We start from the raw sequence: 24,598 nt of genomic DNA, 5'->3' as shown, positions 1-24,598 counted from the left end.
GATACTGTACGATGAAAATGCACCATTAGATTGCTTTTAAGAACTTTATAGCGCAAGCTCATCAGCAATCACATCTCCTCTAGACTTTTGATTTTTGATGCAAGAAAAGGGCCTACAGGAGATGTCTTTGCTAATGTGCTTGCGTGATAAGTTTCTTAAAAGCAATCTAATAGTGCATTTCTCTAATATTTTATTGTTTTCAATTTTTAAGTAATTGATTTAGTCGCCGTCTGGGATAATGATTGGGCTTATCGTGTCAGGGTCACTGGGGATTTCAGAATCTGGATCGAATATTGCTTGGTCGGAGTTTTGCAGCAAGCGGATCATGTCCTCCTTACAGGACCTTGCCACATTCAAAATTTGGCACTATTTATTTTTATCAGACGTGTTAACCTGAAGCAAACTCGAGTTTTGAACCTCCTGCCACCATCCTATACGAGGAATTAAATGTAGATAAAATTAATGAAAAGATACTACACCATAGGAACAGGAATTAAAGTGAATCACATAATATCTTTTTAAATTTATTTTCGTATCCAAACGTAGGTAGATATTGATATCTATAACTATCAAAAAAAATTAAATATGAATATAAATAAATAATTATTCAATTTAAATCTAAATATTTATTTTTATTTATAATTTTATTTAATTTTTTATAATATTAATAAATTTTTTAAAAAAATATATAATCATAATATCATATTATTAATTTGATAAATTTTTGAATATCTGACTTATATCCATATGTATATAACTATAATTTGAATATTCCGTATGCATCTTTATCTATTTAAAAAATATATTAATATAAATTTTATATCTGATTAATATTAATATTAATATTTATATCTATAAAATAAAATAAATATGGATAATACTGATTCGATTACAATCACACTGCATCAGCATTTTGCGCCGTAAAATTTTACAACCACCACTGGTAACAACGTCACGACGGTAGCTGCCGTTGGAATGTCGTAATCCCATCAGCTTTCAAATTTCCAACGCGTTTCGCTCGACCGGGCGTCACGAAAAGCGACCCCTCGCACTCACACGCCCACTAGGATATGGTCACCCATTGGTAACTGTAAGCCCAAAAGAACGACGATGAGCCAGCCTACCTACAAGTGGACATAAATAAGCGGAGGTCTCCTCCTCCCTCGCGGACGCCGCCCTGTCTTTCCTTCTCTCTCTATTCTGCTCCGTGCCAGGGAGGAAGGGGAATCTCTCTTCTTCTTCTGCCTTCTAATCGTGTTAGCACGAAACTCCAAGTCCAGCTGCGTCGTTTGCTCGCCCGGTGATTAACGATTTCTGCATTCCACTCCCGGTAAAACGGACACTTCCTCCGCATCTTCTTTCTTTCCCGTCTCTTCTTCTACTTCACTTGTAGCTCCTCCGAGTTCGCCAGATCTCTCTCTCGCTCTCCCTCCTAAATAAAGAAAAAAATTCTCTCTCTCAGGAGGGTAAGGTCAGGTCATCTTTCATCCATCTTTTTGGTTTTCTTGAAATCTTCTAAATTCATAAAGAAAAATGATTGGTTTCTTTCTAGACTACCCCAATAATCCCTTTCTTGTTTCCCGTCGGAACCCGTAGTTATGGTTCTTTTCTTCCGAATCTCTCTCTCTCTCTCTAATGAAAACTTATTATCCTTCTTTTACGTATCGAGTTTTTTAATCTGATTGATTAGGTCGACTGGTATCTAGGTTTTCTGTTTTCTTGATTTTAATTTTTGAATATGATGTGGTTGGATTTATTCCGAGCATTTAGATGCGTGTGTTTTCTGTGCTTTGGATGATTTCTTGAGAACTTGGTGCCCGATTTTTCTGATTCATTTTCTGTGATCATCATTGCTGCGAACTGCTTTCTTGTAGCAAAAACGTCGGTGAGATGCTAGGCGACGTTTAGAAAATTATAGATAACCAAACGGGGGGGTTGGTGGGGTGGGAAGGTAGTGTTTGTGGATATTAGTCTCTGTCTAAGTTGACTACAGTTCAACGGTGTGAATAACGAAGTCGAGAACCCACAGTGACAACATATTTTCTATACCTAATCTTGCTGAAAGATTATCGAAGCCTTTGATTATTAAATTGAATACCTTAACTATTGTTTCAGAATTTTTAAAGGACTTCAGGCACTTGGCTATCTTAAAATTATTATTATTCTTTTTTTCTGGACGTTACTGCGGGCTGCATACAGGTGATGCATTTACAGTCTTTCATAAGACCTAAATTACCTGAGCCATATTTTGTAATTATTTATTTTAATAAGATTGACAAACAAACAAATAGCTTTATACTCACTATGGATGTTTAAGTATGAGATCCATGGGCAATCTCATGTGGAAGGAAATACATGTGGAATCATATGTTTGAGGTACTCACAAGGTTATCCAGTTATAGTTGGATCTCTAACCAGATGCTTGTATATAACATCAAGATCCGTTTTACCAAATGTATAGAAATTTTCCAACATCTGTAGACTCAACAATATTGGTTGGTTGTATTATGGGCATAATGCTGCTTTTAGAGCTATTTGTTAGTCTGATTATGGGACGAAAGAAAAGGTCCAATATCTGAAAATCTAGCAACTAAATAAAAAGTTGATGCATCACCACCACCATCACTAGATACTCTTTCCATCGGTCTGTCCGTGTATTACATAGCCACCAATCCATGTACCAACCCCTTTTGGTTATTCATGTGCAACTCACGTGCTAAAATCTACCAAGCTTTGCCCTTAGGACTATTGTTTAGGCGATGCTTGGTCCAAGCCTACCTGGTATTTCAATCTAGCCTCAGTTAGGACATTCACATGTCTTGAATAGTTTGGTCTGGGCATCAGTTGGCCCAATTATCGTTGCTAATTGATAGCCTATGCGATCTCTTATTCTAAGTCCTCTTGACCTTTGTTGAATCAAAGACTACATTTTATGTTCCCAACAATGCATAAGATGCTAGTATGTGGTAGCTCAGAGTCCAAACATCCCTTACTAGGGTTCAAACATAGGATCTTGCTTTGATTAAGTTATATTGATTTTAGAAAGTCCAATATAATGATAGGTTTTGTCATAATTTGGGCTACATGAGGCCATGGTAATGAATTATGCTAATTCATTTTGCCACCAGCATGTTGTGTAACTGAGTGGATGGTATTTAAACTGATGCTACTTGGTCCAAATGAAATGGTATTTAGACCACAAAAAGTGGATTACATGTAATTTTGGTTCAACATCTTGCCTAGTTTTGGCATCATGTGGGACTTAAGTAGGTAATCGTAGGCCCACTATTATTGATGGGGTTATTCATCTTTTTTAAAAAATATTTAGAAATACATAATCTAGTATGTTTATGTTCAATATTCCAACAGAAATTTGGTGAATTTGATGGGGGCTTCAATGTCTAAAGATCTTGCTAAAATTAAATTTGACATTTAAGGGGCTCATAGGATGTGGCAGTATGTCACATTTCAAAAAGGATCATTTGTTATGGTTGCTGTAGTTGTACCTATAGTAGTTTGAGGTAAGTCATCTGTAGTTTAAACCTGTGAGAAAGATGAAACCAATAATGTTGTGGATGATCTTTCTTTCATTATTGAGAATTTAAGATATAACAATTAACCTTGTCTCTTTATGTCCTAGGAATGGTGGGATATTTTGATTTGGAGCCTCCTATGTGTAGGCTATGTGCACGCATGCACATATGCACAAGAATTAGGCACACACATTGCATCTTAGATATTGGAGGAAGTGGCGATGATGGAGACATTTTCTTCTTCTTCTTCTTTTTTGGTTTTTTTTTGGGTGTAGCATTTACGGAATACATGCATATTTTATTTTTCAAGGATTGTAAAATGTTTTCTTTTAAGAATTTTAAACTTATTTGGGTGGTCGGCAACATAGGTTGATTATTTTGAAAAGGAAAGCACTAAAACTTGATATTAGAGAAATGGAACATGGTTGATGATGGGGAACTTCTAGAGTAGTGATTCATCTACTAGCATAAAAACTTGATATCACTATTTAGGTACTCCCAAAAAATTCAAAAACATTTTAAGTTATTGAAATTTAATCTTCAAATGCACTCAAGACCCTAAGAGGTCATGATATCAGAAACATCATGTCATTTGAGTTTGCTTTTGTGCAAGGTTTTAAAATGGTGCTCTACGTAGAGTTTTGGTTTCAGCAATTATATCTTCAGATGGACTAAAGATCCTAAGAGGTTATGATTCATAAAAATTTTGTCTTTGTTTAAGTTTACTTTTGTGCAAGATTTTAAAATTTGGTTTTAGTCCCCCACGTAGAGTTTAGTTTCAGCAGTTCTGTTCCAAGTTTAGGATTTCCCGTCACAAAGTCAAAAAGGTTGAAAATTTAAAAAGAATTTAAAAATCAAGGAAAGTTGTTTTATAGTATTTTATAGTGCTTGAGTTAGCTGGTATCATAGTTTATGTATTTTGGGTAATTTTAGGCTGAAATTTAACTTTATTGAAGCTTAATGCATTAGATATATGACATGAGTGTACTAGTCTATTGGTAGAACACCAAATATCACTCAAACAAGCATAAACTAACTAGACAAGTATGCAATAGTATAAATTTAGTTGTATATTTGAACTATAAATGTTTCGATACATGCCGTGCAACTTTAATCTTACATATTGTAGTGTTGTTTATAACTTAGAGACACACGTGACAATTGCATCCTAATCACCATCATAACAAAGCTTAGATGAGAATAAATAGATTAGATCACTAGAGCCTTCGATAAATGTGTGATCGAATTATAATGAATATTAGTAAATGCTAAACATATATCTACTCTTTGAACAAAGAAAAGAGGAAAGCTGTTTTGGTTTGTTTTGGCTGAAACTGATTGAAACCGAACATTCCTGTCAGTTTTGAATCAGTCTCATTTGAAACTGACCTGTTTCTGCTGAAACTTCAAACATTTTCTCTATGCTATTCTTGCACCTTCTTTTCTCAAAGCAAAATGAAAATATCTTAGTCTATGACCCCTGTTTTCTGTGACCATCACAGCCACTTCCTGCTGTTTCTGTTAATAACATAACTAACAGTTATTTCTGAATTATATACTCTTTTCTTTTCTGAATTTATTTTTATTCACCTACCAGTGCAGGATCATGGCAGATATTCAGTTGGGTACTCATACTATAAAATCCTATGGAATAAAAGTGGCAAGGTTCCACATGTATGACTGGATTATTCTACTCCTCCTTGGGGTCATAGAAATCATACTCAATGTCATAGACCCTTTTTATCGCTTTGTGGGTAAAGACATGATGATTGATCTGAAGTATCCACTAAAAAGTAACACAGTGCCATTTTGGGCTGTTCCAGTATGTTCTTGCTTCTAACTCACTAATATCAAGTCTTGAGTAGAGTTGATCTGGATCTTTTACTTGTGGTATTTAATTTATGTATTGTAACATAAAAATACCCGCTTCTTTTGTCACAGGTGATTGGAATTGTATTGCCTTGTGCAGTCATCATAGGAATATACTTCAAAAGAAGGGATGTGTATGATTTTCATCATGCAATATTGGGTATATCTACGTTTATTGGCCCTATTATTTTAGAATAGGTGCATTTTTGGAGTATATTGATGGATTTGCTACTTATTCATTGACATTTGCAAACAGGCCTTCTGTATTCTGTGCTTGTAACTGGGGTGATAACTGATGCGATCAAGGATGCCGTTGGTCGACCTCGGCCAGACTTCTTCTGGCGTTGTTTCCCCGATGGACAAGAGGTGGGTCATTATTCTTGTGACCATCCTTCATTTTTTTTGGTAAAGTAAATTCTTATCCTAGGAATCCCTCTATATATTTTTCTTCCTGTCCTGCATTGCTTAGCAGCTTAGCCTAACGGTTACTGTTGATCCGCATGTCATGTATAGGTCTATGATAACGTCACAACAAATGTTATATGTCATGGAGAAAAGAGCGTTATCAAGGAAGGGCACAAAAGTTTTCCAAGTGGTCATTCTTCATGTAAGTGAAGCAATAAGTGTCCACTTATTGTAGGTTGTCATTTTGGTGGTCTTTACTGTTGTATAACTTGCAACATGGCTTATGTTTTGGTGATTTCTTGCCATATCTGATATGATGTCACATTGTAATCCTGATATGGATTATAACAATATCCAATCATCCACTAGTTCACTTAATATATTATATACAAATCATATATTTTTTGGTCCATCTTACCTGTGTTGATGTTGCTGTTTTAGTTAATGTTCAACATGGGGCAGTGTAAGATTGTAAGTTGCATGTTGGTCCATTTCATATAGTTCAAACTGTCTGGAACTTCTATTTAGCCCATTAGGGCCCAGAACTGTCCTTATCAAAACCACATTGAAACAGTTCACAACTATTGATACAGTGGATTGGTTGCATAGAGCCATTTATTGTTCTGTACTTCATTGGCCACAGGAAAGCCTGTTTCTTTTGTTGTTAATGATGGGTTTTATTGTCTGACAAGAAGGCTTTTTTGGATATTTTTGGGGGTTGGGAGGGAGGTGGGGAAGGGATTTGAATATCAAATATACAATGTGCTTAATATTTAGATTGCATCTACCTTTTTCATGGAGCTTTCATCAAAGACCAGCTATCGGTTCTCCGTGCTTTTTTAAGCCATTTATAACATACTAAACGTGGGAAATCATGTGATTATGTAAATTTCCTTTAACCCAAAACATATAAGGTTTGCCTTTGCCTGCCTAGAAAAGATCATGTGGTGCAAAATATCTATCTAATTATACTGTATTTTGTTATTGCATTTCTTGAGTCTTTTATGATTGTTTATGCCTTAATAATGTTAAATGTGTTGATTTTGTCTGCTTTGCATATTAAAAATGGTGAAGAATGAATGCACCTATTTATTTTTATAGTCAATGAGTTTCTAAGCTTGTACCATATGGAGCCTTTTCGGCACGATGAATGTCTTACGCTGCACTTGGCTTGTGCTTGAAAAGGCAGTTGAAGATCCTCTTTTCTTAGATTACTAATCATTTGTAAATTAGAATTTTATGGGATCATTTCATATCCGCATTTTTTCATTATTGGTTTATATAGTAATGGTTACTAATGTGCTTCCATCCATGCATATGCAGGGTCGTTTGCAGGCTTAGGTTTTCTTGCATGGTATCTTTCGGGGAAAATCCAAGTTTTTGATCGCAGAGGCCACATTGCCAAACTTTGCATTGTGTTTCTTCCTCTACTTGGTGCATCACTTGTGGCAATTTCTCGAGTGGATGATTATTGGCATCATTGGCAAGATGTGTTTGCTGGTGGCATTTTAGGTCTGCATGTCTGGGATTGATCATTATGGATGGTGTACTATTCCTTTTGCATTTCTTTATCATCTGTTGAGACCTCAATTGTTTTTGCAGGATTCATAGTTGCTTCTGTTTGTTACCTGCAATTTTTCCCACCACCTTATGATGTAGATGGTATGTTTCCCATATCCTTGATTTGCTCCTTGTTGTGCTTCTATATCATTAAATGTTCTGATTCTTTTTCTTCCTTGTGGGCCAAGTTCTAGCAATACTTTAACTAGATAATGAAGTATTTTTGAGAAGTAATTTATTTAAAAATACAATATTGTTTTTTGGATAGAAATGCTAAAAACATAACCTTTCTTGTTTATATGTTGGGAATATCTTTGCTTTGTAGTTACTTTTGGCATCTTGATTTCAATATAACAAGGGCTTAGGGTTGGTCAATTGCATCATAGATGCATGTTAACTACTGCGGGTAGTGGCTTTCTAGAGGCTTAAAAGACAACTCATGAGATAATGTTAGACTTTGAAATGTTTTTTAGATAAGCAGAAATAATTATTTGTGCAAAATATGTTCTCTAGCTCAGTTGATGGGAACTCAAGCACTTCTGTAGTGACGGGATGAGAGCAAACTTACATATTAAAGAAGAAAGAGGGCAACTGATGTGATGCTGTCATATTAGATAACTGAAGAACGTTCGAATAATTGAAAAAATTTTAGTAGATGAAGCTCCCAATAGCAGAAAGTTGCTAATCTAGTTGGAAATATGTGGCAGAAAGAAATTAAACAACATGAATGGGATATATCTTCACATCTATCTGAACTCTTCATTATTCTAAATTGTACCTGAATTTTAATCAAAATCTCTGCACTTTTCTGATTTTGAAAAATCTTTGTTTCTAGTTGAAGTATTCATGAATATGGAGTTATATTTATGTCCAATACATCCATAGATAAAAAGACGAGTTTGCTTTCTGCATTGAGTTGATATATATCTTTTTATAAGCTCCTACAGTTTCCACCCTGTCCATCTAACCTTGAAATCAAAACCACCATGCATATACCGTCTCCACATTGTCCACCATGGACATCTCTATAGCTACTCCCGTTTAGTTCCTTGTCTCCAAGGGAGAGATATAAGAGAAGTGCCCCAGGCAAAGGGGTGGTCTTTTATCAAGTTATATATATAATATATATATAAGAATCACTGAGCATATAAATCTTCTTCTGCCCCTCTCCATGTCTCCATGGCTCGCACGCCATGCACCTTGTTATGTTTCCACAAAAGTGAGAGTTCAGATTCTGAAATTCTTAAATTTCTATATGATATCAGGACCTGGATGCCTCAATCTATGAGAAATCATGCTATGCTGCGAGCCCTTACCCTTCTAGTGCCCAAATTTCTTTCTTTTTACTTTATACCCTTCATGAATTCGCTACCACCGATCAGTGAAAAAGTCCTTCCTCTAACATCAGTTGTGCAAATTTTATCATACATGAGGGAAAAGGGATGTGAATTACAGATGTAATAAAGGGGTACTTTAGCCTAATGGTAACGGCTATGCATTGGAGGACTTACCTTTGCTTCTGATGCTTTGGTTGCTCATATGATGGCCATAGCAACGCAATTGTGTTATCCCAATATTTGTTACATGCTTTGTTTAAGTGTGCCCAGAGTACCATTTTTGTTCGGCAACAACAAGATTTACACAATGCATTGACCTACATATTTCTCTGTACAGTCATAATTGTATCAAGATCACTTTTCTCTGAGTTGTGCATTTGTTGCAGCCTCCTATTGGAACTGTTTTTTTGCTGTGATGGAGAGATTGCCATGTACCAAATGAACAATATGGTTAGCCAACTTATGCATCAATTAATGTGATCTTTCATAATGTGTATTTAGTATGCCAGATTGGCCCATGGATGGCATTGGGGTTCAGACATGGTATAGAAATAAAATTCCAGTGTCCATTTGTGGCATCATTTGGATGGCAGAGGTGGATATAACTATACGTTTTCAGGTACAGTTATTATAAACATTGGAACGTCTTCACATCCACTGCAAAACTTAAGAGTTGGGGAGTTGAAACTGTAAACTTAAAATGTTGGATCTAATATAGGAAGCTTAAAATCCCTGTCTACAAAGATCACATGTTTTGAAGCCTCTTGCTTATGTGTCAAAACCTCCCAGATATGATCTTAGTGTCCTAATACCATATGTCGATTTTGGTGACTTAACATGTATGCTTGGAGTCCCCAAAACGTGTTAATTTTCTGTACATAGGCCTAAAATGTATGCTAACCACATATACATATCTTTATGTATACATTCTCATCACTAAGTAAAGAAATAGAGTATCTGAGCCTTCATACATGGTCTTTCTACAGGCCAAAACGTAAATAAAAGTGAAAATATTACAATGGCAAATGGAGTGGAATAATAGAGGTTTTGGTGGGTCAGGAGGATTGGTGGGCTCTGATAGTATGTTAAGATCCTTTCTAAAAACCTGGGCAATTTGATGGATGGGCCCAAGAGTATATCAGCACCACAAGAGTTCTTAGCCTATCCGATGTGGGACTATTATTCCTCAACAATTTATTGCAAAGAACAAGCTCGCTAGTGGGTGAATTGGACATTGGGATAGTGATGCATGGACAAGTCATTTTGAGGCATATAGCTGGAACATATTTAAGAAATATGGATTTTAGGAGTATCGGCTCCAGCGAAAGGCTTGAAATGGGCAAAGAATGCAGGATATAGAAGTCTGGGCTGAAGCAGATGCTAAAACGGAGGTTGATTTTCTGAGTGAAGTTTTTCCATGACCTCATAAGTTCATTCTACATCTTTGGGAGGTTGTTGGTTAGCTCAAAGATTCTGCATACTCTAGGATGAGCAAATATATGGATGATTGACTGGCAGACAAAAGAATTTGGATGGCGGTTGGTTGGAAATACAGGCTTTGTCTTGATATGGTGAGTTGTAAGGTTTGGAAGGGAATGTATATAGTAGTCTGTGTTGCAGCCAGTTGAGTTAATCACAAAGACAAAATAAAATCAAAATAAGGCTAATAACAAAGAATACAGGTCTGTTGTCAAAGCTTATTAAAGTCCTTGTTGATTTGCACCTTGTTCCAACGTCATCCATTTGGCTGCTTACGAGCTGCATAATTGACAAATATTGCATGTCATCATCAACAATGTTTTTTTTACCAATAATTTGTTGAGCTGTTAAATATCCACAGCATCATGACACGTGTACTTTTTGTAAGTATTTTATTGGACGTCTATAGCTTTTTAGGCAAAACATTGTCAATGCTATCACATGATTGCTTGGAACATCCGAATAATGGGACTGATGCAGCATTGCTTATACTTGTCTCAAACGTTCTCTTTAGGCACATCAGTTGTTTTCTACCATAGAACTTCATTGTCATTTGATTCTTTTTAGTGCAGGTTGGGGGCCTTTTGCATATTTCCGGATGTTGGCGGAGACACGCAATACTGTTCAGGGGTCGACTAATACAAATTCTCTTACTTCACGTCCCTCAGAGATTGAAACCGTTTATGTTTAATCTGAGCAACATGTCGAGATTCACATTTGTGACATAAACCCAACTCCAGACACCATGGGAACTGACAGGAGAAACCAAAGGTAACATGAAATCCTCTCTCTAGAAAATGTGGGTCAGTTGGTTTTCAAATTTTTCCAGTCCTGTATTCTTGTTTCACAATGTATAAAGTCTCTAAAGTGTGATTGTAAGCTTGCAGAGTTCAAAAACATTATGCTGCCTGAGATACACTATGGACCGTTTAGTTCCTTGCAACGAAAGATGCATTGTGATAGATTGTACCTCCACAAAAAATGGCATTGTAATAGGAGTTGCATGTATGTGAAATGCAGCAATTGTCGTTACACGCAATTGCTTTTTTTTTTTTTGATTGGATGCATGCAACTATAGTTGTTGCAGCTCAATATTTGCTGTGGGAATGTTGCAATTGGAAATTGCACGTATAAAAAACTATCATAGTTGGATAAAATAGAAGCGGTATTCTCATCATTTAAATAGGAAGGTAATGTTATCCTGCATCCCTGTATTTATTATCAATGTAAATATATTATTATTCTAAAATAAATAAATATGAAAATTAAAATAACTTTATTAATAATATGTTATGGATCTCTGTCAAGGATCGAAATTTTAATCAACCTCCAAGGTTGCGTGCTTGATTTTTATATATTACAATTTGATGGCATCAATCTTGGCCTTTTGATTGAATCATACTTTGCCTAGACTCGTTAATCATGGTTGTCTAGAGCACAAAATATTGAATGGACTAATTTGCTCTAAACGTGCTCGTGAACAATGGTGACATGTATCTGCTGGCCTTCTTGGAGGATGAGGGGGGCAGACCTTAAAGTACATGTAAATTAGGTAGTCTTGATTATGATGCGACTGTCCGTCTCCACGTAGACGTGTACCAACTGAGCACATGCTTATTTATTTATTTATTTATTCGATGCCGCTACGATGGTGACTTCATCAAGCTAGCCTCGATGAGTTGAGCCGTATATGACAGGTCTGATGCTCTATGGTGGTGCTCCGAGTAACTCCATCCTTTGACAGTTTACGTGTGTGTGTATATATATATATATTCAAAAGGGATTATTCATGCAGTCCTTGTAAATATATCCAAAACAGTTAGAAAATAAAATATTTTTGAGTAAATTAGAGGTTTTATTTACATTCGTTGGGTCGGAGTGCTTTACAACAAAAGTTGCCATTCAATTAGTTATTGAGTTGGCTTCTTAGAAAGTATGCCTAATGCTTATACAATCGTTCAATAAAATTACAATATATCTAAGGAGGGAATGGGTAGCATCACCCTGAACACACCTTTGAATTCAGATCATAACAGCAGTGGAGTCACTCTTAATTATCAGATAATCGATCTGAAGAGTTCGACAAGCATAAGTGATCTCAGTTCATACAGTCTGAAACTTCGCATTCGAGACTGAATGCATGTAGAGATAAGTTTCCTCAGTTACAATCAGTCTGGATGCAGGGTCATGGATCACAAAACCAGCACCTCCATGTCAGTCTTTGACACTACCGTCAAAATTGACCTTAAGATGCATCGGAGGAGGAGGCTCCTAAACGATGAAAATTTGGCAGATTGCTGTATGAGCAGAATGGAAGTCCTAGATCTTTGACGATCTCAAAGTTACATCAGTTATTTCAATTGCCAAGGATGGGACTATCTTCAGAATAAATCTTATCAAACATGTCTTCGCCTCAAATACTAGGCTAATCCTACCCAGTCAAATTTGGTGGGCAATATATGCTATTTTGATGCTGACCATCTGCGATGCGGCAGCCCCTGCACACCATCCTAATAAGTCCAAGAAGGCCTGGGCTGGAGCTCTAGTTTGGGAGGCCAGGCTATGCATCCCTACCAGATGCCACACCTGCGATGCTCTCAGACACAGAGAGCACATACTCCAGAGTCTCATCATCCATTCCATAAGTCGGACAAGTAGGCTGTAAATGCATACCTCTCTCCCTCAGAAGGAACTTAGTCGGAAGTTTCCCCCAAGCGACCTTTCAGATGAAGAGACTCATCCTTGGGTGCACACCAATCTTCCATGCCCACCCAATATCCAGGCACCTGATAGGCTCCCTCCGATATAGGTGGTAGAGGTCAGCAGTCACCGCCCTCAAGGAGCACAAGTATCTCCAGACCCTGACATCCTGTGTATAGCAAGATGGAATTGTCAATGAGCGCACTCGCTCAGCCAAGGGCTCACCAAACAAATAGGCAACTATCCCCACATTTCAGCTTCTACCATCCTGAGTAAGTAGCTCACAAATGTTCATTGAGTCCCCTATCTTAATGCTGCTGAAAGTTAGCCATCGGCTCAGAGACAGATCAATAATCCACAAATCTAGTAGGATGTTCATGGAACAGCCATCCCTCAGAAGCCATCTCGTCTGGAAAAGAATATCGAGGGTCCATGCATAAATCTCTTTCCATAGGAAAGAGCAGCTTTGAGACACATGAATCTTCTCTCTAGCCATTTAGGATCCATACGTCCCACTCATCATCCTACTCCATCAGCTATTGGGGTCAAGAAGGAAACAAGCCACATGCTTGGCAATCGGGGTCTCTCATCTAGCGATCAGGGACTGAATCTCCAGACCACCATTCGTCAGTGGCTGACACACAACATCTCCAAGCTACCAGGTGCACACCCCCACCTCCAAGGCTTGATCCCCATATGAATCTCCGAAATGTTGCTTGAGCTTCCCTAGTAGAGTCTTTGGTAGAATAGTGTTTAACAAGAGATAAACAAGCATGGAGCTAAGAACTGACCTCACAAGAGTGACTTTGTCCATCACAGAAAGAGCTCTGGTTTGCCATCCCTCAAGTCACCCCCGAATTGTTTGCTCCACCTCCACACACTCAGATCTCTAGAGTCTATGCCCTGACATAAGGACCCCCAGGTAACGCAGAGGTCCACTATGCTTTACAACCCCAAGGGTGTCCCTATTCATATGTCATCGCTGGATCGACATCCTCGGGCTAAAGTATATCATAGACTTGAGGAGATTTACTTTTTGGCCCGACACTGAGCAATACTCCTCCAAGACTCTTGAAGCTGACAACATTCTGGATAGAGGCCTGACCCAATAGCAGGCAGTCATCTGCAAAAAGCAAATGCGAGATCGATTGGGCCCCTGAGCTTGATAGATAAGGGTCCAAATCCAATCTCCAAAATGTAGCATGAAGGGCTCGCAAGAGGGTATCAACACATAGAATGAAAAAATATGGAGATAAGGGACAACTTTGTCGTAATCCAATGTGGAAGAAAAAACTCTAAAGGTATCCTATTGATCAGGATGGCAAAGCTGGGACTACAGATATATATCATGATTCAGCCAATCCAGCGAGGGTGAAATCCAAACTCTTCCAAGGCCTGCTCTAGAAACCACCAACTCATACAATCATAAGCCCACTCCATATCTAGCTTGATCGTCATGAGACTGCAGTAGACATAAGTGTGACGAAGATTATGCATGAACTTCTGAGCAATAAAAATATTATCAGAATGTTGCAGCCATTGACGAATGCCTCCTGCTAAGGATAGATTAGTCGAGGAAGAATAGGCTTCATTCTGCCCCCCATCAGCTTGGTGCAAATATTATACAAGGTCGTGCACAAGCTAATAGATCTGAAGTGGCCCAGCTCTGATGCATCCTGCCTCTCTGACAGAAGGGCAATGAAAGTCTGCTTCCAGGCCACTAGCATCGGATCCATGGCGAAAAACTCCTGCACCATAGCCATCACCTCAGTCTAGATAATAAGTCAATACTGTCTAAAAAAGAGTGGAGGAAATCCGTCAGGTCCCGGAGCTTTATCCTCCACCATGGACCACACCACCTCTCGCACCTCATTGGCAGTCACAGCTCTAATAAGGTCTCTATTCTTCTACTTCGTAACCAACTCACTAGGAGGGGGTGGCTAGAAGGTGTCGTCTCCACCCAACTTTATGATCCATCTCGATCTGAAAAATCACACGATCTCCTGCCTCATCTTCTCCTCCTCAGTCAACGACTGCCCTCCATCACTCCTAATCATATGAATCTGGTTCCTGTGTCTACAAATAATAGTAGCCTAGTGGAAGAATCTCATATTCCGATCTCCTTCCCTATCTACTAGACTCTAGATTTCTGTCTCCATAAAATATTCTGTTGTCTTAAAAGGGAATGGTATTTCGAAAGTTTGCCTCGAAGATCGGCAAGATCATAGTCATCAAGCCCACCCTCCTGATCCTCATACTCCTGGAGCTTCATAATTGCAACCTCAACAACCTCCAGCCTTCTAAATATAGCCCACTTCAATCCTGTTCCACCATCCTAGCCGCTACCTAGTCAGCTCTAGTCTTCGAGTCATCCAGTACTCGGCATTGCCTCTCACTAGAAGCCTCTAGATCTCCCTCATAATGTCCCAGGATCATGGGTAGAAGAGCCAGAACTTCTCAAAATGAAATAGGCACTAATAAGACGGAAAGGTATCAGTACTAAGTAAGATCGAACAGTGGTCTGAGGCTATCCTCGGTAGGTGGCAAACTGAGTGATTGAAAAATCTCTAAATCTGGCTAGATGTCACGAGGACCTGTCGATCCTCTCCCATGCTCTAGCTCTATCCTGACGCTTATTACACCAAATAAATCTCGAGCCAACAAAGCCAAAATCAACTAAGCCGGTAGAATGAATGAAGTCCCTGAATTCTCTAGATTTTGCATCATCCATAAAAGGCCTCCCACCTCTTTTCTTATGGGAGCCAACAATACAGTTGAAATCGCCAGCCACCACAATGGGGATACCTGGATCTATGAAGCACGATGCCTCCTGCCACACGGTCTTCTTCTCCCTATAGTTGGTGCTTGCATACACAGCAGACAAAAACCAAATAAAATCATTCATTTCAGAGATGACAATAGTTACCTGTTGAGTACATTGGTAGAAGACATCCACCACTGCGACATTAGTCCTCCATACAACAATAATACCCTTGATCAATTCCTGAGACTCCACAGCATAGATTCCCAATTAGCTAGGAAGTGATGGCGCACATGAGTCAAACTTGGACCACCGATCCTCATTTCAACTAGCACATAAATCTGGATTATAAAGTTGCATGATCCTCCTATACTCTGAGTGAAAGGAGGACTTATCAGCCCCTCAGACGTTCCAAAATAGCACCTTCATAATCAATTACTGACTGATTGATGATTGGGCTCGTGATCGCATGGCCGAAGTTTCATCAATCCCAGTTCGATCAACAATGTTCAGATTGATCTTGTTCTACTCCCTCACAGCAAACAAGGCTGACTTGAGCTGACCCACAACCATGTTGCAGCCCACAGCCCTTCCTTCCACTACCGTCTTACCTTCCTTTTTGGCCATATTTCCTCCTTCATAGCTGACTGGGGTGAGCCCACAAGAGGGTAAGGGCGGTGTGGGTAACCGATGCTCCTCCCCTTGCCATGAGCCATCGGGGATCTCCTCCAAGCCGTCCTTGGCGACAACCTCCGTGGAGAGGAAGTGGGTTGGTGAAGCCCTCCTCTAGTCGTTGGTGGATGGGACGATGGGGCCTAGAGGAGATCGTCGGAGAAGAAGACAAGGCAAGGGGGTATTCGACAGGCTTTCCTCCGATGGCATGGGAACCTAGTTCCAACGACCTTGGGCTCCCTTCAAGAGGCCTAGGGCTCAGCAAGCGGGGTGATAGCCCACAACTGAGGCCTAGGGCTAGGCACAGGCAGAAGGAAAGAGTAGGGTGGGCTCGGGGTCTGGGCTATGGGCCACTAGGTTTCGAGAGATTGAACAGGCTGAGTTGGGCTTCTAGCCCACTTCAAGGAGGACCCACCCACCTCAGCTATGTAATGGTCCTTTGGGCCTGGATGAATATCCAAGCCCACATCCTAGCCACCTGGTCCAGGCCCACTTCATTAAGGAGATTGTGATGTTGGAGCAGCACGGGTCTGCGGCCTTTCTTAGAGGATAAAATTTTTATGATCGGATCGATTATAAAAAAAATTATGATCAGACCGTCATCGTCTGCCACGTCTTCGAAGCACGCCGCACATACATAATACTAAGAAAATAAAAATGGATAACTCTTAAGAATATTTGAATAATTTTGATAGACACACATAACCCCCTAGAATTTATCCATTTATATTTTTTTAGTATTTTAATGCACGCACGTAAGCATATGCAACATGCTTCAGAGTCGTGATAAATGATAACGGCCCAACCATAATTTTTTCTATAATCGGTCCAATCATAAAAATTTTATCCCTTCTTGAAGGGTGAGGGGGTTGAGGCTTTAAGGAGGGCCGTAATGTGTGGTGCTCGGTGGAGAGTGGGACGTGGAGTAGAAACAAATAGTCAGTATCTGATGTGTTATGGCCTTCAAAAATGGGAGGAGAAGACGAGGTCTGATGGGCTCGCAAGAACGCTGATGAGATGAGAACCTGGGAGAGAATAGATCGAATAAGAGAGCTTGACAAGAGTCCTTGAATTGTGCCACTACCTTAAAGCACGCGCTAACTCGAACTGCGGCATCTTCTCTTGCAGCCAATCTGGATGCAGAAGAAGTTGCTGAATCTCGGCTTTCTTTGACATTTACGGTTGTTGCAGCTCAAATATCTGCAGCTGCAGCGATCCAAACAACTCACATCCTGTTGCAGCCAGTCTAAATACAGCAAAACAAACAGGCTTTTGCTGCAATGTCTTGAAAATGCTCGACCAGATGGTACCATCTCTTGCCATTTGCATAAAGATGTCGAGGGTTCGATTCCGTTGGGGTCACCCTCAACGGGTGGAGTGGAATAAAGATTAAAATGATAAGAATTAGCCCTTCAAATCCACATCAAAAAAAAAAAAAAAAAACACACTTGAAGAAGCTCAAGTACTGGTAAATTACCTGTGACTGAAAACCTGTTGAGGTTTCAGCCTCCACCGCGCCGTCTAAATGCTGTGGTCCTCTCCATTTGAAACAGCCATTTAGACGCGTGCCTGATGAAATTTCGGTGTGAAAGGTGGGTTTGGCGTAGCAGACAGGGCTGAAATAGATAAGGAAAACTCTGCCGTCCTTGCGTATATTGTACTAACAGCCCTCTCTGCCTGGGGATGATCCAAAGCTAACTAACGAAGGTATCCAATTTGGAAGGTATAAAAACTATGTATAGTTTGTATACATAGCATATAATTCACATCCTAACAGCGGTGTACAGCAGTTTTACAATACATCTTTCCTATGAATTTACACGCGCCGATGCAAAATATACTGAGCCCACCTTGCCCATGCTGGAGAATGCCGTTGCATATAGGATGGGTGGGTACCTGCAAAATTTGCCCTGTATCCGCCGGGTACCGGAACCTGCCCCATCAACCCTCGTATTCATATTATCATAGAACAGAACTCCATAAATTGAAAATTTTTATAGCCAAAGAAGAATCCTTTCAATCAAAAAATCCTAAACGCTACAAAATATCATGCTTCTACCAAGATCAAGCTGTCAAAACCCTCAAGGGACAAACTCACAATGCCATAACTCCCACAAAATCTCATATCCATGAGAAAAAACCCCAACTAGAACCCAAAGAACCCTAGGTGCTCTCCTTCCCCACAGATCTCCGAGAAGGAGAATGAAATGAAAAGACAAATCGAAAAAGAAAAAAAAATGATCAATCTATGTGGGAAAAGATCTTACCTGTTAATTTTTCTATCTTTCCTTTGCTTTCATTAATTTTTCCTATGCTTTCCCCTGATTTTCCTCTGATTTTTCTGTCCTCAAAAGTCATGATCGGGTGGAGGCTTGGAGCAGCCAAATAGGGAAGCCAGACAATGGCAAGAGTTTTGTGTTGGTATTCTCATTTGTTTTCATTGATTTTCCCTCTCTTTTTTCCATCCTCATGAGTCTCAATGAGGTGAGAAGCTTGGAGCAGCTGAACAAAAAAACTGAGACACTAGCTAGGGCTTTTAGTATATATAAGTGGATTCGAAGAGCGGATACCCAAGAGGCAAATCCCAAATGCATTTGACTTTTTATTTTGAATCCCAAATCCATCCCAAACCCTATAGGATATGTTAAATGGATTCTATTGGGATTTGGAACAGATCGGATACCCGAAAATAACCGTCCGACTGCCATCCCTAGCTGCATACTATTTAATGCTCAAAAAAAAAACAAGTTGGACAATTTAACTTTTTGCCAAGTAACCTATTCATCATTTCCCCAAATCCAAACACCCCAAGCAAAGCCCCACTTCAACATTGAAGGACGCATCAACGATCTCACGGCAAATCACACATGAACAATACCAGATATTAGCATATTCAGCTATTTAACTTTCTAGAGAGCACCAGTTAACCTATTCATCACTTCCCCATTCCCAAAAACCCTAATGGCAAAGATCCACTCCAACATCGTCAGACGCATCAATAAGTCTCACAGTGGATATCTCATTCAACACTTGATCGCCATACTCAAAACCGTTGTTAAATGTAATCTGATGCGACTTAAAATCACTGCATCAACTAGGAGCTGCAGTGCCTGGGTAGTTAAGGGAGGAAGCAAGAAGAGGGTTCAAAAAAGATGAATGCGTAACAAAGGTGAAAACACTTCTGGAAGTATGATAAAACTAAAAATATATGAGTATATTTATTATTCCGTTGAAGCTTATGCACACTGAAACTCTATCAACCAAACTTGTTTCATCTCGTGGCACCTTGCAACTCATGGTTTACTGCGAAGTCGTAATATACTATCATCCTATATGTGCCAAGCCAAGACAAGCCAGGCCAAGTAGATTTTAAAACGACACAAACTTGCAAAATATTAGCCTTTATGAAATGAAATATGAAGTCTAAATGATCAAGAACTACAAATGATGAATTGAAGTAAACACTTGCGCAAAATAATAAGACTAACCAAGCAAAACAGATGAATTCTCTATCATAATAATAACCATTAAGGCAATTCAACTCAAGGCGTCAAGTTTCTCCAGTTGCCAGGTCTGCAAACATGGGGAAGAGAAAATATATTTCGCAAACTTACTACAACACTAGAATTAATCATAAAGGTCTTTGCGGATGAAAATAAATCATGCAATTACTTGTGCATAAAATGCACAATGCCATCAACCACAAATCACAAATCAAATGATCTTTATTTTGAAACCCGGAAAACCAATTGACCTACAGACCAAGCATCAAAATATCTTCAGTAAACAAGACTCCTAAAGCCCACAAATAATCAACTGTGCGTGTTATAACAATTTTTCAATTCCCTATATGTCCGAGAAAAGCACAACATGGAGGGGGTGGAAGCGGGACTTTCTGGGGATAGACCGAGAAAAGCACAAGATGGAGGGGGTGAAAGCGGGACTTTCTGGGGAAGTTAAACTGCTGATAATTCAAGAATTAATTTTATACGGAAAATGAAATAAATGCAAGGAAGTGCTCATACTATTCTATTGTCACAAGGACTCGGACCCACATTTAAGGGCTAACTAAACACAGCTACAATCCACTAACACATCAATTAAATTTCAACTCTACAGTTTCACAAAAATCAGTGTCCACAAGATGCCATTCAAAAGATCATAGTTTGCTGACTTATGTCTGGAACAAATCAAGCATGAAAAACTAGGGAACATCTTTGAATATTATAGTGTTTCAAAAGCCAAGTAATTCAAAAGACATCCCCAATGTCAAGTATTATGTCATTCATCTTATGTTACTAAAGAAGTTCTGAATAAATTACAATCCACCTCCACTGCAATTTCAAAAGACTATGATAACATGAACAACATGGACATTCAGAGGTGATCAAAAGTCAAAAGAACCAAAAGTAACTCATTATTAAAATATAGATCAATATTCAACAAGTCCAGATTCATGTCATGATTAAGAGCCCGCCCCCATGCTGCACTACCTTGTAACTTCTTCTCAGTATACTTGTCCACTATAATATATACAAAATCAGGAACACAAACTCTATAAAGATCATTTGACAAGTAATTGAAGTCCCCCCTACTTGTGCCCATTATTTGGTGTCAAGTGATTAAGGTCCTCTGGTAACTATAGTTTTGCTACAAATATATAGGCTATAGTGGAGAAGATAAAACAATTAACTAAGATTTTACCATATTATGCAAATATTAATAAAAAAAATCTTAGAAAATGAAGACAGCCATATGAAACTGACTTAAAAAGTGCATGTATATCAATATAGGCTCTTCAGTATACGAAGATAAAGCAAACAGAAGCAGAGGTAGCAGCCGACATATAAGAAAAATAAACTAAATACATAATAACAAAACCTTGTTGTCAGATGATTACCCCATCCCTTTACAGGCCAAGACATTTAGCACATTAATTAATTAAGAAAGGCATATTTGCTACAGGTCTTCACTCCCACTCATCTAAATTATAATTGTTACCCACTCACCTCCCTCTTTGGCAATCTCAGTTTCCACGACCAAAGTAAGTGAACCACTACGCTCTTGCACAGACCACATGGGCAGAACTTTATATGCAACAAGCAACATGCTAAAACATGACCTAAAAATCACATAAACCAATAAAAGAATATACTTCAATCAAACATAAAAAAAAACCCATAGCACAAGTACAGATCCATATCCCTGTAAACAGTGAACCATTTTATATGGACAGTTAAGCATAGCACAATGCTATCTAGAAAAGAATTGATCACTATTTCAATCAAACTAAGAGTGACATCCTAATCACAAGCTTGAATCAATTCACCTGATCAATGCACTCACTGACCACATTCCATTGCCAGCACCAGATAAAATACGCATGCTTTTTAACAAACATTAGTCAAAAACTGACATCTTGTTCCCTTCTGATATGCATTCATATAATGGTATCACCACTCGTCATATTGGAACCAATTACATGATCCTAAGTGGTAAAAAATTTTGAAATAACTACAGGTATTTTACTACCAGTAGAGTAGCAATAAAAAAAAAAGTAGGATGTCAGAATTGATCACTACAATTAGAATAAATAGGATTAAAACTTAATTCCATACCTACCATTTTCAGATATACGTCAATCCCCTCTTCCACAAGGATGACAAAAAAAAATAGCATAGCATTAGCTTCAAACACGAAGAGAACTCCATAAATGCAATCTCATCAAGCCAATTTTAGGACTAATATGATAGAAGCACGTTCTTGTCTGACAGCACCAATTATCTTTTTCATCGAACTCAGTACTTGTAGAATTCCTAGACCACATTTCTTGAAGTAATATATGAGGAATTAAAATATACGATTTCTTGATCAAAAGAGGAAAAAATCGAAACTCTCAATAATCCTCCCCAATCATGGAAGCTACAGAACATGCAATAACAGAGACAGCAAACAGAATAATTTAATGCAAACAAACCATATAGGTCCTTGATCCAGAGTAGAAGTTCGGATCTAAACCATTAAATTAAAATCCGAGTAAGCTCTAACCATAATAAGAGGGACAAAAGACATCATCGTTTTGATCCACCACATGATATAGAAGAAAAATAGCCACAGAGTTTAAAACTTGACTCCCTTTTTTTTTTTCCATATCAGAGCTAAAATCTCCCATAATAATAATTAAAGCAAGAACCCTAAATGATGATAACTGGACACGCAGAAAAAGAACGAGATCCGACAGATCTACTACTATGACGAACCGCATGATTAGTCGACCTCTTGTAGGGAGGGGGCCGCCGCCGCCGCCGCGACCTCGTCGGCAGAGAACTTGCCCTTGGCCTTGTCGGCGGCGCGGCCGCGGGCCTTGCGGTCGAGGAGGGCCTTGCGGTCCTTGTCGAGCTTGAGCTTGGTGACGACAACCTTGGAGGGGTTGATGCCGACGTTGACGGTGGATCCGTTCACCTTCTCACGGGTGATGCGCTCAACGTGGATGACCCACTTCTTGCGGTAGACCTGCACGACCTTGCCCTCCCGGCCCTTGTAGGTGCCACGCACGACCTGGACCTCGTCGTCCTTGCGGACGGGAACCGACCGAACGTTGTACTTGTTGCGGAGATCCGACGAGAGGGGCGCGCTCATCAGCACCCGCCGGACGCTCGACGGCGCCGTGAAGTGCGCCTTCCGGCACTTCCGCCGGGAGCTCGACACTCTCGGGTTGTACTTCATCTCGTCGCTTCTCTCCGGCGGCGGCTGGGTGGTGGCTTAGGGTTATTTATTTTTGGAGAGGAAGAAAAAGGCGGCGAGGGGCGGACGGGATGTATTATATCATCGGGGGCTAGGGTTTAGGTGGAGTGTGAACTTTATTATGACTATAATACCCTTGACCTTCCGTCCAAATTGCTATATGAGTCCTGAGTTTAGGATGGACGCAGATCCAAACACAATTCAACCCGATTGTTATTAAGTTTGAATCGAGTGCGAGTAGTCCGACTAATTTTCTGAGTTGCACTTGATCAGCATAATATTTAGCTTAAAAATTCAAATTTATTTGATTATATATATATTTTTAATAATATTATTTTTATTTATAATATATATTAATATATCTATTATTTATAGACTAAATCTTGATTTCGAATTCAAATATGACACAGTTGATATTCAAATTTAATCAATTTTAAATTTTATTTATTTTTTATTGAGCCAAATTCGAGCTCACGCTATAAAAGCTTGAGTCAAATTCGAGCTCACGATATAAAAGCTTCATTGATTTCAAGTTAAATTTTAAATTTAAATATTTTGAGTTGAGACAAGTTCAAGCTTTCAACTATTTGATTCGACTTGGTTTGATTGCACCGCTATTTAGATTATGAAATTTTTAAATTTAGGCCCTTATGATGTTGCTAAGTATGTTTAAGACCTCATTATCTTGCTCAACATGGCAATTCCCTCGTGCTCAAAGGGGGCTAAATTAAAAAATAGTTTAGGAGCACTGCAATATATGTTGCATTAGGCTAGGCAATAGTCATTGGAAGAGGAAAACAATAAGAGTCGCACCACCAACCATGATATGTGTTGGAACAACCGCAAAATGCCACTCAATGTCTCTAATAACTGATGTATTGTGCTTGTGTTTGTGTTAGCTTAGATTTTTGGTATTAGGCATCATACCTAATTGAGGATGATATGCATGGCTCATCTTTGTCTCGTGCATTAGTTTTTTCTTTTTTTTTTTGAAAAAAAATAATGATATGGGTATTGAGTTTGGGTTTTATCTTTGAAAGAATGATTTTTTTTTTTTTTTAAAGACGTCAACTATTAGATCAGCTTTAAAAGACTTGTACATATTAATGAAGATAGAGATTATAGTGCTTTAAAATCTGTACAAAATATGATCCAATGACTTAAGTCATGAGAAAAAGATTAATCATTCTTTCACACATTAGTCATTTAACCCAACCCCATAGACATTAAGCGTCCTGCTATCTTGGAGCAGATCCCTAACCATCTACAGGCCATCAAGATTGAAAACTACTAAGATTATCAGTGTAGCTCAGTGCAACATGGAGCTTGGGCTCAGGCCCGAGGGTTGAAGGTTGGCCAGGCCTGGCTACACCTTTCTCGATGAAAATTGTGATTTCTACTCTTTTCACCGGTCCTAGACGTGTTGTTATTGTAGTAATCACATGATACACGTATTGCTGATTGCTACTCTTTTCATCGGTCCTAGACATGTTGACGGGCCGGGCCATGCTGGATTCAGACCAGGCGCGGCCTAACGT

General features: G+C 38.9%; 2 protein-coding genes across 14 annotated transcripts; one reads left to right on the top strand and one right to left on the bottom strand.

The window, feature by feature from the left end:
* The first annotated feature begins 1,099 nt into the window (after positions 1-1,099).
* Positions 1,100-11,235, top strand: LOC105041275 (lipid phosphate phosphatase 2). 13 transcript variants are annotated; one of them, XR_831365.4, is made up of 9 exons: positions 1,100-1,330; positions 5,131-5,355; positions 5,475-5,562; positions 5,659-5,807; positions 5,916-6,009; positions 7,131-7,319; positions 7,410-7,469; positions 10,756-10,954; positions 11,071-11,235. XR_831365.4 is itself a non-coding variant. In XM_029263432.2 (9 exons), the coding sequence occupies exons 2-8, from the start codon at positions 5,140-5,142 to the stop codon at positions 10,909-10,911; spliced, it is 957 nt and encodes a 318-aa protein (XP_029119265.1). In that variant the 5' UTR covers positions 1,100-1,330; positions 5,131-5,139; the 3' UTR covers positions 10,912-10,954; positions 11,071-11,235. The 13 variants fall into 13 exon arrangements, 12 of the variants coding, with proteins under 12 accessions (XP_029119265.1, XP_010916472.1, XP_029119267.1 ...); XM_029263432.2 differs by having other exon boundaries at positions 10,751-10,954; XM_010918170.4 differs by having other exon boundaries at positions 5,659-5,768; positions 10,756-11,235.
* An 11,042-nt stretch (positions 11,236-22,277) lies between these two features.
* Positions 22,278-23,123, bottom strand: LOC105041276 (large ribosomal subunit protein uL24y). Its single transcript, XM_010918171.4, has one exon. The coding sequence runs from the start codon at positions 23,040-23,042 to the stop codon at positions 22,584-22,586; it is 459 nt and encodes a 152-aa protein (XP_010916473.1). The 5' UTR covers positions 23,043-23,123; the 3' UTR covers positions 22,278-22,583.
* Between the last annotated feature and the right edge of the window lie 1,475 nt (positions 23,124-24,598).

Source organism: Elaeis guineensis, chromosome 3, assembly GCF_000442705.2.
Source record: "Elaeis guineensis isolate ETL-2024a chromosome 3, EG11, whole genome shotgun sequence".
Lineage (NCBI taxonomy): Eukaryota > Viridiplantae > Streptophyta > Magnoliopsida > Arecales > Arecaceae > Elaeis > Elaeis guineensis.
Note: the sequence above shows the minus strand (reverse complement) of the source record. Positions and strands in the feature narration are given on the sequence as shown.

What these genes read in the sequence shown, in the direction of transcription:
- LOC105041275 (XM_029263432.2), top strand. Translation starts at nt 5,140, where the DNA reads ATGGCAGATATTCAGTTGGGTACTCATACTATAAAATCCTATGGAATA. An exon ending in TTTTCATCATGCAATATTGG is followed by an intron (nt 5,563 to 5,658) that starts GTATATCTACGT and finishes ATTTGCAAACAG; the next exon opens with GCCTTCTGTATTCTGTGCTT. An exon ending in TCCAAGTGGTCATTCTTCAT is followed by an intron (nt 6,010 to 7,130) that starts GTAAGTGAAGCA and finishes ATGCATATGCAG; the next exon opens with GGTCGTTTGCAGGCTTAGGT.
- LOC105041276 (XM_010918171.4), bottom strand. Translation starts at nt 23,042, where the DNA reads ATGAAGTACAACCCGAGAGTGTCGAGCTCCCGGCGGAAGTGCCGGAAG.